Source organism: Pseudoliparis swirei, chromosome 12 (genome assembly GCF_029220125.1).
Source record: "Pseudoliparis swirei isolate HS2019 ecotype Mariana Trench chromosome 12, NWPU_hadal_v1, whole genome shotgun sequence".
NCBI classification, from domain to species: Eukaryota; Metazoa; Chordata; class Actinopteri; order Perciformes; family Liparidae; genus Pseudoliparis; species Pseudoliparis swirei.
The window spans coordinates 13,208,845-13,222,028 of NC_079399.1; the positions used below are offsets into that span (position 1 = coordinate 13,208,845).

General features: G+C 44.9%; 1 protein-coding gene across 7 annotated transcripts in view; it reads right to left on the reverse strand.

The window, feature by feature from the left end:
• The window catches only part of slc24a4b (solute carrier family 24 member 4b), a 31,989-nt gene extending 28,147 nt beyond the window's left edge, over window positions 1-3,842 (reverse strand). For all 7 annotated transcript variants that reach the window (XM_056428811.1, XM_056428810.1, XM_056428809.1 and 4 more), the window contains exon 1: window positions 3,153-3,842. In XM_056428811.1, the coding sequence (XP_056284786.1) occupies window positions 3,153-3,315 (163 nt within the window). In that variant the 5' untranslated portion in view covers window positions 3,316-3,842. The remainder of the gene's footprint in view (window positions 1-3,152) is intronic.
• Window positions 3,843-13,184: the final 9,342 nt, after the last annotated feature.

Genomic DNA, 13,184 nt, shown 5'->3' on the forward strand with positions numbered 1-13,184 from the left:
CCTTTCCTTGTTCTTACAGGTGCAGGAGGAGGTACCGGTAACCTGTGCAACCCAAGTCCAACTCGTGCAGACTATAGAAGCAGCTGATCTTATCAAAATGCTGTTTAAGGCAAGAATATATTAACAGCCGCCACCATGTTAGACACCAACTACCAGGTTTAACTCAAAACATTTTTATAAAGGTATTAAATATTTAAATAGCAGATTAAATAAGGATAACATTGAGATGGAAACTAACACCGAGATATGTATTTATTTATTGATTGACTTTCAGTAGTAGCGCTTTTTGTAATCTCTTTTAGCATCAGTCTAGGTTTTTAATTCCCCTTGAAGTGTTCTTTATAGTCTCCTTTCTTGTGGAAATTTTACCCTGGTCTTATATAAATGTGGAATGTTTTTGTAGACGCAGCATTGATAAAATAAAAATAAATTTAAAAGTCCAATCTAATTGTCCTATAAATGTGGGACAATAAAGTAAACTTTTAGCTTAAAAAATACACTTAAAGCCGCCTCCGATCTGTTTATCCATTGAATGTTTTGCCTCCAGGTCATACTAAGACATTTCAATTGGAATTCACTTTGAGGTCTAAGAAGTTGGGATGTACATTAGTTACTCATTGACTTTATTTAATTTCACATACTATGACAACAGTAATAGGTTTGTCAGAAAATTAATCTTATTTTTGCCGGGGTCAAGAAGTCAGTGGTTGATTGTAAGTGCAACATTTGAAAGTGGATTCATTGCTATATGTTCTTGGTCCAGTCACTTAAAGTAGATTAGTCTGTCATCTTTGGGTTTGAGACAGTCCAAAAAAACATTAACATGCACGCATAAATTGCTCAACGTTGATGAAGGTTAACATTATCCGCATCTTAAAGTTCGTCAAATTTATAGATGAGCCCATGAACATAAATTACATGAATAAGGCTGACCTGAAACACTGCAGTTACATTGAAGATAAATAAATCTGCATGCTACTTGGAGCACAACAAACGAAAAGGCTGCGAGCACACGTCAATTTAGACGGCATGAGTGGCAGCAGTTATATCCTCCAGCTCCTTCCAATCCATCACCAGGACGATGGATCAAGGACAAGCGTCCCTTCATCTTTCCGTACGCTGAAGACGCTCCCCTTAAAAATCGGGAATCCGCCGTAATGTTGACAAATCACCGTCTGCCTGTCGCAGGTACCAGAGCCCAGCCTTGCTTCTCATGAACACCTGTTCTAGTCCCCCCCTGAGCAAAGATCCATCACCCACATGCAGCCCCATCAGCATGCACAACAGCGTGTAGCGCCCCACCCCTCTTTCATGGAGATGGAGCCCAGGAGTAGTACATCAAATCCCATCCATCTGGACCATTCAGCACAACACTCCCATCAATCAAATGAGTGGCAAACGCATGACACCAGGTTTTTACATTGACATGACAATTCGTGTCCCTGTTGGGACCGCTGAAAGATGAGCAGGCCACAGCTATTCAATTACACAGATCGGATAATGGTGAGCTTTGGGTCTGGTGGGTGCAGAGGGGATTTCTAGTCTTCTCAAACACTTCCTCTTCATGTCACCTTGAAATCCCACCGCGATCACCACATGGTCAAACGGGAGGAAATTCACAATCAACACATTATCTTAAATGACCCTACATGACAACCATGGTGTGGTCAGGAGAACTTGATTGGATGAAAAAGGAAAAAAGACAAGGCAAGCCATTAGTGACAGAGGGGGGCTTTGGCTCCCATTGCCCGCCTTTGAAGATAAGCGATGTGCACTCGCCAGTATGATATCATTCAGAATTATCTTATAAGCCTCTTGTCGTTTTTAATGTAATTAATAAAACTCCCAATACATCAGTTAGAGACAGTCAGGCAGTAGTTTGTCCATTTACAGCCTGCTTTCAGTGGTAGCAGATGGACAGATCCCACAGGAGGGTCTGGGACCCAGGTTTCGGGTTATAATCACTTTGATAAGAAAAATGCTCATATGCAATAACTTCTGATTTTAAAACGGAAGCATCAAGGCTGCGAAATGCATGTTGGCACATTTGTTATTGTCCGTCACATAAACAGCAAAGCGCTGGAGGGGTGTTTTGTCTAGTTAACCTCCGATCAAAGTAATGTGTGTGTCGAATATCATTCTTCACCAGCAAAATGTTAAGGTTGCTTGTTATATTACATAACGCCATGCGAGGCTGTGTGGAATGATCTGCGTGTCAGCGTGTGCGCGGGCCCGAGGTATGAGTTGTGACATGCGTGCATGGGAGGGCATGTTGCTCGGTGTGTGAGAGTGTGTGCCTACATCGTGGAAATCACACGCATAATCAGCCACCAGAGTCGGCGAGCACCGAGCATGAGGCACACCAACGCATAGTCTCAGTGGTCGCTGCGTAAAATCAGGAACCCTCGACGGCCATGCGGAACCTGGACGCGAAGTGAGGAGGCTCGAGCGGGATCGAGTTGATCCAGTGTGTGTGCGCGCGTGGGTGTTTGTGAAGCCCCGGGCCAGGCGCGATGATGCCAGCACCAACCACCATGCTGAGTTCTAGTGTAGTGACCAACGATATGCTTGGCGTCAACCCACCAACTACACCCCCCCCCCCCCCAAAAAAAAAGACAGGGAGGGGAAAAAGCTTAGACGAACCATATTGATCGCGGTGTGCATATGGAGCATGAGGTATGTGCGCGTGCCGTGATTACGAGCCTCCCTCTCGAATTATAAAACGTGCCGCTGCCACCGCGCGCACACTGCGGCATGCAGGGCACACACAGACGCGTGTATCCAGCACGGAGATGAAAGAGAAACAGCTGTAACCCGACAACCTGTACGGTGGACTTGTTCTACCAAGTGAGCTGGGCCAAAGACACCCAACGCGTCCTGGGCTTCTCACTGCATATTAATAGAAACTACACACACACACGGGTAGATGGACATGTTTGGACCTGCTCAGATTTGAAAAAGCAAACCAACAGTGTTCATCCCCCTGCCCTTGACAGGAGAGCGTGGGCCTAGAGGTTTGGTTCTGTGCTCGATGCGCTGGAATTACAATTAGCCGAAGTGTTGTGCAAGTGGGAACATGGTTTCACTGCAGATCCGCTTCACCGCCCCCCTCGCCCCCCCACACACACCCCCCCGACACACACTCCACTCACCTGTCTTGGTAAACAACGCCGACATGCTCCACGCCACGAAGAGGGCACTGCAGATGAAGCACACCTGGACGAAAAGCATCTCCCTCCTCTTGCGAACTTTAAATATCTTATTAAGTATTGTCTTTTTGGACGCGCTCCCGGTGTCGGTGTCGTCCCGCTCCATGCTCCCGATCACAGTTGGCGGCCACTTCTTTGCGTCCTTGAGAGCCGAAATAACTGCCGCCCCGCTTGCCTCTTTACACGGAACACAGCGGGGTTGTGGTCCTCATGCCAGGCTGACCAGAGAGCAGATGGAGATAGTGAAGCGGACAGTGCTCTCTTTCTTCTTCTTCTTCTCTCTTTACTTGTCCTCGTCTCCGCCGTCCAGAAGACGCCTCTAAGCTGCTGAAACTACGACTGCTGTCCAATGACACGGCGGTCAAATTCCGATACGGGTCTCCGAATCAAATCACTTCAGCAACGCTCCTGAACGATGTACGAAGATGACCATCGGACGAGCTCCCGTCACACACACACACACGAAAGCAAAGGCAAAGAAGCCCATCAGCTGCAATATCCTTCCTCTGTGGTGTTCTGCATGAAATGCGTCAGCGTGCCGCCATATACGTGGACTCGCTCAGCTGCGCGGCGTCGCGCACTCAACGCACCTGCGCCGGTTAAGTGAAAGCAATCTGTGTTCATCAAGGTCAATTGTCGAAATCGGGCAGCAGTCGTGCAGCTCGCCTCGCTCGGGCGCCTCCCCCTTCACAAGGATGCCTCCTCAGTGCAGAGAAGCAGCGCTGATGAGAGGAGGACCATCAGCTGGCGCTGCGTTACCGTCAGTGAGACCGGGCCCCTTTAACTTTCCCGAGGACCCCCCCCCCCCTGGACCCTGGGGTGTCCCGGAAAACGGTCTTATACGCGCGTCACCGTGAAATCAAAAAGGCTCAGGTTGAATGTGTGCGGCGAGGCATGCCCGCGGTCACGCTGCTCCAGAACAACGCGGGTCACGCGGATCCCACCGCGGCGGTGTTATGAAACCAACAGCCAGCATCTCTCTCTCTCTCTCTCTCTCTCTCTCTCTCTCTCATCTCTCACGACCCCTTCAATAATTGGCCTCCAAGTCACCTGCCACCCTCATTTTGATTTCGTGCTGAATAATTGAGGTTATAGATCTTCAGGCTCACGGGCATCACCGTGTGCCGCCCCCCCTTTCAAATCTAAAAGCATGAAATCATTTCTTATTGCCGAAAGTTTTTTTTTTTCTCTCTCTCTCTCTCTCTCTTTTGTCGCCAAGATTATAATGGTTTATACGTTTTGCCCCTCAGACAATTGCTTCACATGACATATACATTAATAATGTAATGGGGACCTTTGTCATAAATAAAATGTGGGTAAATCCTGCACGTCAGTGAGAATAAGGTAAATATTACCAGTAGCCTACCGGGGGGGGATCTATGATGCTGTGTATTTAAAAAGCATCGAAGGAGTGTCACTTCACTTTTACAAGTGCTTATGTCAGCTTGAGTGGAAGTGGATTTAGCCTCCATTACGCCCATAATTAGTTTGTGATAGTTAGCAGCACAACAAATGTGTCACCCAACAGGCCAACTGAGGACTCCGCGGAGTCCTGGAGACGGCGTGTGATTGGTGGAGCTCAGGTGTCGTTGCACACCTATTATTTGGTGATACCTGTCACCTGGAGCTGTGACTTCGTTTTACAGGAAATAATTGGAGTGTTATATTCCCTGTGCACGTTCCAGAGACCAACACGTGAACAAACGGCATACTTTGATATAAGGAGCATGTTATTACGAAAAAGCATAATAAACAGACGGGATATCCCCAAGATATTATCGGTTTCATCTGTTTTCTCCCTGAACGACGTTTTGGTAAGAAAAGACCTGCTGTTTGGTCAGAAGCGGATCTCCTCTGTAATTACCCGGCTTAACTTTTAGACTGCTACTAGAACAATTAAGTCGCTTCCCATTACTGAACTTTGAATAGTCTAATAGATTTGAAAGAAGGGTTAGTTTCCACTATCAAGTGAACTTTAAATAAACGGTTCGGCATGTGGGGAAACACGCTCATTTGCTTTAGTTTCAGAGAGTTAGATGAGAAGATGTTTACCATGCTCGTGTCTATAGCTTTAAATAGAAGACTAAATGCAGGAGTTAGCTTAGCGTAAAGACTGCATAGGAGGATCCTTAGATTGTTCTTTTTGAAGATAACAAAATCTACATGCCAGTATAAGAATAACATGTGGTTGACAATGTGTAGATGTTTATCATATAATGTGTGTTCTTTAGAGGTGCTTTTGACAGACATGAGCGTGATATCGATCATTGCATTTAATTATCAGCAAGAGAGAAAATAAATAAATAAATATATATATTACCCAAAATGTAACTATTCTTTTAACACTTGAGTGCAGTGTTGTCTTAATATTACAAGCAGCATATGTGTGGGGGACTTGTGAGGCTGCAGAGCTGAAGCTGGCTCCCGGCCCACTGCGGGTCACCTGAGCTGTCCATCTACACACGGCAGGTTGGCGAGGTTGAAGCCGTGTGTCATCCATTACACGCCCACTTAAGCAACAACAAAAAACGAGCAGCATGTACGGGTCAGAGGGCTCACACTGCGACGCAATCTCCCGCAGACTGAGGTTATGTAAGATCAGGGGTGCAGTACGAGGCAAACCTCCAAAAAACATACATACATACACACCAACATGTGTGACCAATGGCCTAGCCAAGGGATTATTCCCCTCCAGGCCCATGCCCACAGAGCAGGCAGGCAATTGGGGAGCAGTGCCAGGGCCCGCTTATTGAGCTTTAGCCACTGCTTTACACTCCCCGGCCTGGTCCAACATGCACACATGGCCTCCTTTGCCCGCTGCAGGACCCAATGAATGGCCGCTGATCCGCAGCGAAGATGAGAAAGCGTGTGAACTGTGGTTTTAGCCGCCCGGGAGACGGTCAGAGATTGGCTCGAGTGTTTTAATGTGGCCACATGTCGAAAGGAGCATTCGGTGTAATGTGAATGTGATGTTTGATATCAATCCCTAGTGTGTGTCATGTCCTTGCACTGCAGATCACGAATGACTCGATTTCAAGGGTGTCGACAATGAACCGTGTGAGTGTTGCACAACGATTGACTCACGTCAGCCTCCAACTCCATTTCTGCTGCGGTGATTCATGCGGTGCGTTCACTGGTTTAAGACATTAAGGTCCAGCAGAACCATGGCTCCGTTTACATTATGGTATGCGGGAATGGATTTATTTTGACAGTGTGTCCCACTTCAACAATGCACTGATGGATTTCTAGAGGTTCGAAGGTGATGCAAAGAATTAAGATGAGTCTATGTCTCCAGATAGTAAATGATTATCGATTGCTATTTGCAATAATAACGCATAACTACAGCGTGGTGATATTTTAAATGCTTACTGAAAGACAGAAATTACATAAATCGTCCCATTTGGTTATTTATGCAAGTGGAATTAGTTCAATTCTGCGGTTGAGAAAACAATCGCACCACATGGTCCATTTCGTAGTGGTTGTTGATATTTTAATCAAAATATATTTTTTCCAGTTGTTATGAATTTCCATTTGTATGATCATTTTAAAGAAAGACTGTGATTTGATAATTGTTTCGCTCTGCTCTTCTCTTACAAATGTGAAGTTAATATGTTATGCAATAAAACACACTTGTTATGCGAGTGCACTGCCAGCTCTTGTGGCTATTGCCTTATCGGAGTTAGACTGCCATGACTAGCATTTGCTCGCTCATGTTAGCTATAGCAAACATTGTGTAATTGACTTTACTGAGTCACAGTCGCTGTCTGTATGACTCTTCTCAATTAGTGTGGCTGTCACACAACATTTCAACGGGTTCTATTTTGAAAGAAAAACAGAAAATAGCAGTCCCATCGATCTCAAGATGAAGTCAAATGAGGATGTCTTCTAAAGTCACCGACTCGTGCTGATACAAAGGGAGAAAAGGACAACTGGAATGCAGCATGTCCTTTGGTGGCGACACAATGCTGGGATATCCCACAGATAAGTGGGATTGATTCTGCTGTGTAATGTTGTGGTGGATAGAGCGGACACCGAGCCAACAGAGAAAGTGCGATACCTTCAATTATTGCACTGCTGGCATCATAACTAATGTTTTACTATTCATCCGAAGCAAGTGAACAGATGGTGAAAGAAAGATGAACCTCTTTGGCTGGTACTAATAGTACAGTACAAGCTTTGCGTACACACACACATACAGGAAATGTCTCTGGAGACAGGCTGATTTTTACTCCTTGCATGAGCTCCTCAGTCAGCTGCAGGAAAAATGAAATATTAATCGTGAGCGTTGAGCATTCTGTGACGGCACTGCAGGTTTATTTGTCGGCCTGCTCAGGTGTGAAGAGTAAACGGGGCAGAGAGGAGCATCACAGAGTCTAATCTGTGTATTCTAGAGGCAGCAGACATCTCCCGTACCGCTCTCTTCATCTTCCAGGACACGGAAACTCGCCCATACAGCTGTTGTCAACATAAGGCGACTCCGCCAACCCAGGACGTCCGGCATCTGTGCCAAACATTGAGATTCATGCGCTGATGTTACAAGCCGGTGTCGAAGAGCCAGAAGACGGCAACTGCATCATGTATGTGTGTTTCAAGCGTCTTTGAGTATTATGAAAAGCGCTATAGAAATTTGATGTATTATTATTATTATTATTCACTCCTTCTGGCCGTGATGGATTTCTTCATCTCTCAAAACAATCAGTTTCATAACACGATGAGCATGATAAGAGCCTGAGAGGTGTAGAGGAGGTGCTTCAGTAGCTACACGAGGCGGACTGAATGTGACACTTGTTGTATATTATGCAATCCGGTACAGTAAGCCATGCAATATGCCACCGTTGTTGTTGTTCTTTGTCGCGATGCTATCAGAAATTGGTCATCCCCCTCTGTGGCTGCTTGGTGAGTGTGACACAACAAAAAGTAAGTGGGCCTTGATTTAACATGTTGTCAAATGACTTTCACGCCCGATTTGAGGCGGTAGTTTGCTGTAGATATTTCCCCAACACGTCCGATGAAATATCCGAACATGTCACTTATTATTTAATTTTTATGTACAGCTTTTTCTTTTTTTCATTATTCTGGTGACAAACTCTATTAACAGTTTATCCAAACCTGCTAAATGTTCTATTTTTCTTACTCCCCCACACACGCCACCCTCATCCCCTGGGTCCCGATACATCTATTTGAGTTTTTAGGAGGGTTTTAATCATTTGAGGATGAACATCCGGACCGTGTGATTGGCTCCCTGTGAGAGACTTGGCCTTTTGTAATGAGCGGCACATAAATAAGTCCATTATTCTTTTGTCTGCAGAGCAGAAAAGAAAGAGTTGGCAGGCAGCGAGTCACCTTTTCCCCTTGCAAGGAACAGTGGAGAGTCCTATTCAGACTGAGCACAGAGGTTACGACAGCAGGAACATGCAGCCCATTCATTGTGGACAGATAGCATCAGAGTCGAATGCACAGGCTACAACATCTATATTAATGTGGCAAGCAGCACTCTGAAGACAGAGGGCAAGTGAGGCTGAGATGCTTCATTCACTCGAAGCCGGGGGTGGAAGGGTGTGCAATAAAGTCAGTGAGCAAGTAGATTTCCCTGCTGAGTGATTTCCTCCCCTTGCACACCTCCATACTGGACACAAACGTGATAGGCACTGTGTAGTAGGAGGATGAGTAGGAGTTGTTAACGACATCGTCTCATTATTCATAAGCAGACACAAAGACTGGAACGTGCTTTTTGGATTCCAAAGTAATCTGAAATGTCTTCAGAGTGGCACGCCGCCATTTATACACATGAAGATGAGTTAGCTTGTTGTGCAGAGCACCGCTCAGGCTGTGGAAACAGCTGGATCCTTTCTGCTGTGGCTCTGGAGGGAGCCTTTTAAAGTAAAAAACATGTTAATAACCATGAGACATCAGATTTTAAAAGTGTTACAGCTCAGTCTGAGAACAAAGCCTTAAACACATGCTCCCAGACGTATTAAAGGGGTGGTTGTTTGAGTAATTGCAAAATGTGTTTGGTAAAACAGTATGCAGCAGAGAAAGCACGACAGAAATCCCGGGGGGTTGCAGTGACATCTGCATTATTACATAATCTAGAGAGGCTTCTCTATCAAAGGAGATACGCATTTGAAATGTAGTTTTAAAGCCTTTATTCATCAGCTTATCTTATTTCCTTTTATCAAATACATTCACAATACAACAAACTAATATGTACGTGTGAGGGGACGGTAGGGGTCCATGGCCCATGTTTGGCCTGGTGTCCGCACCGGGTTCAATTCAGCCCTGAGTGGAGACTTAAGAGATAAGAAGTGAGCGTCTATGGAAGATCATAACAAATGTCTTGGTTCTCAATTTTACTGATGAAGACTGAGATATGGATTCAAAGAAAGCTAATAGGGAGATCTTTAGGTGTATATTATTTCATCCCCCTTGGTCAGAATGGAATTTTGCAGGGTGTCGTGTTAACAGTGGCTTTATATGAGTGTATGCCTAATGATGACATATTCCCGGTCTTTCTTTTTTCTTTAATTAAGTCAGACTTTCCTGGGTAAAAAACGTGAAAACTTTAATGTTTTTGCTCTCAGGTCTCAAGTCATGAGACCTGAGAGCATGACTTGAGACGGTCACAAGAAAGCCCCAAGTCAAGTTTTGGTGACTTAAACCTGGCTCAAGTCTCAAGTCCACAGCTCTGGATGAGATGACTAGAATTGGCCACACAAGAGAATCTAAAATGAGCAGAAAGCATTCAAATAAAATGGATCGGACACTGTTTATATTGTTCTAGTGCAGCTCACTTTGTGCTATAGAGTTCAAGCGAGCGGGGTGATTTGGACAATCTGTTTGACTGAGGTCTGCAGGCCGATGCTCAGAGCGCCGGCATGTACACCGAGCAGCATGAAGACAAACAGTTGTAGTGCTGAGTCACTTCTCTGGATTCTCACTCTGAACGCTTCCCATTTCCACCTCGGCATCGTTCACCGCGGATGATTCAGCCTTATTACACGGCCGGAGAGTCATGCTGAATGCAGGAGAGACGTCTGCAGGCGTAAAACGCAGAGAGCGAGATCCTCATTGGCTGGTCTGAGCTTGAATTAATCATCGGCAGGGTCTCCTCCTCGCTCTCAAGGTGGTGTCAGCGATGTCACATCAGATGAGGCCGGCTCCCTCTGATGTGCTGAGCGCAAAGAGCAGGCCAGCCAGGTTGCATTCTGCTGACTGGCTGGAACCACATGTCAGCCTGAATGCAGTTTGCTGAGAGGCGGATACGTGAACGTGCTTCCTGATCCGAGTGCCTGCGTGGCCTCGAGTTACAGGCAACCGGCTGGTCAGGTTTGTTTGGCTTCTGGGAGGAGGAGGAGAATGCTCTGTTTGTACACAAGCCAAGCACAACAATCTCATGTGATCTGTCCTAAATATCCCGTCGCATACACATGATCGCTAAATCGTCCTCGTCGTCGTCCCCCCACGAGTGTTACTGTATCTGCCAGGGAGAGCCAGTCGGGGATGAGTCCACCAAGCCATGAATGCACCCAACAAAAACGCATTGTTTCACCGAAAAGGAAACATGGCATCTGCGGTATTGTGGACTGCGGATAATCTGGCAGCGAGTGCCTTCGTGGATTTGTGCTCGTGAGCGTTCCCGCTTTGTGGACGGGTGTGAAGAGTAGGTTGCATAAGAGGATCACCTCCGTAATGGTGTAATTCAGGATTCCTGCTCCACACAGACAGCCTTTCTATGTGAGCCGTACAGGGAGGGTGGGCAGGAGTGCTTCCTTCACTGAAGGACAACTACCACAGGAGGATGCTAGCACATGAGGATTATCCACAGAGGAAGGAATTATGGAAGAGATAGAGGGAAATGCCTCGAGGGGAATTAGGATGTGTGGAGTTGGGAAGAAAATGAAAAGTCTCAAAACAGGAAAGGGAAGGAATAGAGAAGCTACCTGATTAAAATAAAACTCCACCCAAACAGATTTTTAGAGAAATATTTGACAATTTCATTTCATTCAGATGCGACTGCCAACGATGGGGCTTTGTCATCATTTACAGTTTGTTGTCAGTTCTGCAGCTTTTCCCCAATTAAGAGATGCCTTAGCTCTCAGAAATGACATATATATATATCTCAGTCTCGAAATTGCAACTAAGACACTGGCATGAATGTTAGAATTTTGGTGTTTAATTTGAAAAAACAACTTATTTTTTAGGCCTCTGCTCGAAATGACATACCCAAAATAAAAAGGGTGTATCTCTGTTACCACAAGGGCTATTTGAATAATAATGGTGTTATAATAAAGGAAACACATGTGAGCTTTTGTTCAGATGTGTAAATATCAGAATATATGTTAGTGGTTAAGAGTAAATAAAGATTACAAATTTAAAATGCAGGTTCGCCTATGGAAAAAAAGTACTTCCAGGATGATTATCTCTTTGGAATAATGCAGCTAAAAGGTCTAAACCTCAACACGAGCCCGATGTGTGACCACTCTCTGTGTGCCATTTGGATTTTCTCATGTACCAAAGCATAAATGACCCTTGTATATTACTTATGGTGTTCAATACATCCAAATACAGAAGTTTGGGGCTTTTTATTTTGTAAAAATAAAAAATATTAAAATATATATATATAGACATGCTTTGTGGAATCGTCTTGCTTTTAGCCATCTGGCTTCTGATAGCACCGAGCTATAGGTTGCTATAGTTCCGAGAAGAACTATGATTATGAAATTGTAATAATCATTGGTTGGTTGAGTTCTGTTAAAATGGCTAATGTGTAACATAAATAAATTTGCTCATGTTTATTTAAATTGTTTACACAGTTTAACCATAATGTAGCGGCGTTCCGTCGTTATTGTTTTCTTAATCCGCTAAAGAGCTGCAGACACAGTGAGTTTCCTCTCACGCGCATGACAGGAGACCGTTCATTTCCTTTTCTTTCGATTTTATTTTAAACAGCAAAAAACGCTAACAAAGTACACAAAATAATAAACGTTCAAAACGATCTCATAGTCTTACGGTAAAAAAACGATATCTCTCATGTCTAATGCGGCTCTGTTCTTACACCTGTTGCCGTCATGACGTCATTAAATAGCCTGGCCCGAGCGTCAGTCATTAACATAAAGATCTTTCAATGTATTTAACTTATAATTCCTCCACCGTGAGCATAATTCTAAATATTAAATTATAAACAATTCTGAAACTTAATTATACTAAAAACACACTTGTGGCTCTTACACATAATATGTCATAACATGTCAATATGCCCCTATATGGGGGTCTCGGTGTTAGTAAATATAGCAGGCCTATTATTTTTTGGGGGGGGATTTTCTCCGATGGTGAGATAAAAGCACAACTATGGTTCCATAAGAGTTCTCCCCCTTTTCACATGATTACATTGATGTCATTGGCATTATTGTTCTGCTAAGTGAATAGAATTCAAAAGGGATTAAATTCATCTATCCTCCTATCGACGCAGATGAATGAATAAACACAACCAGGATTCTACTTTTTGAGTACCGCTTTGTGCCAATGAGCAGTGTGTAAAGCGGATGGGTGGTCAACACGGAGCCAGGTTATGGATTTATGGATTAGACGTGATGTGACAGACAGGCAGGGCACTTGTGGAGCGGAGAGCAGATCTCCTGCTGGCCTCCAGGGGGCAACGTGGCCCCAGTGCCTCAGGGAGACCCTGTCCTGTGCTCTGGGCTTAGCTGCTCGTTACATTTAAACAGGGCCTTCTGTGACAGAGTCAGCATTATGAAAGCTAAGAGGATTAGCTGATGGACATTTCTGGAGTTGGCGGTCAATTATCAAAATGAAAAGTAGTGACTGGGCAGGGCTGGCATGCTCTGTGGCACAAAAGAGCTCCTCTCTCTCCTCCTCCTCATCTCCACTCTAGCTCTCTATCTCTCACTCAGCTGCTGTCTGTCACAGGTTACTGAGGTTCGGGGTGGGGTGGGGAATAAAAGGCACCGTTGAGAA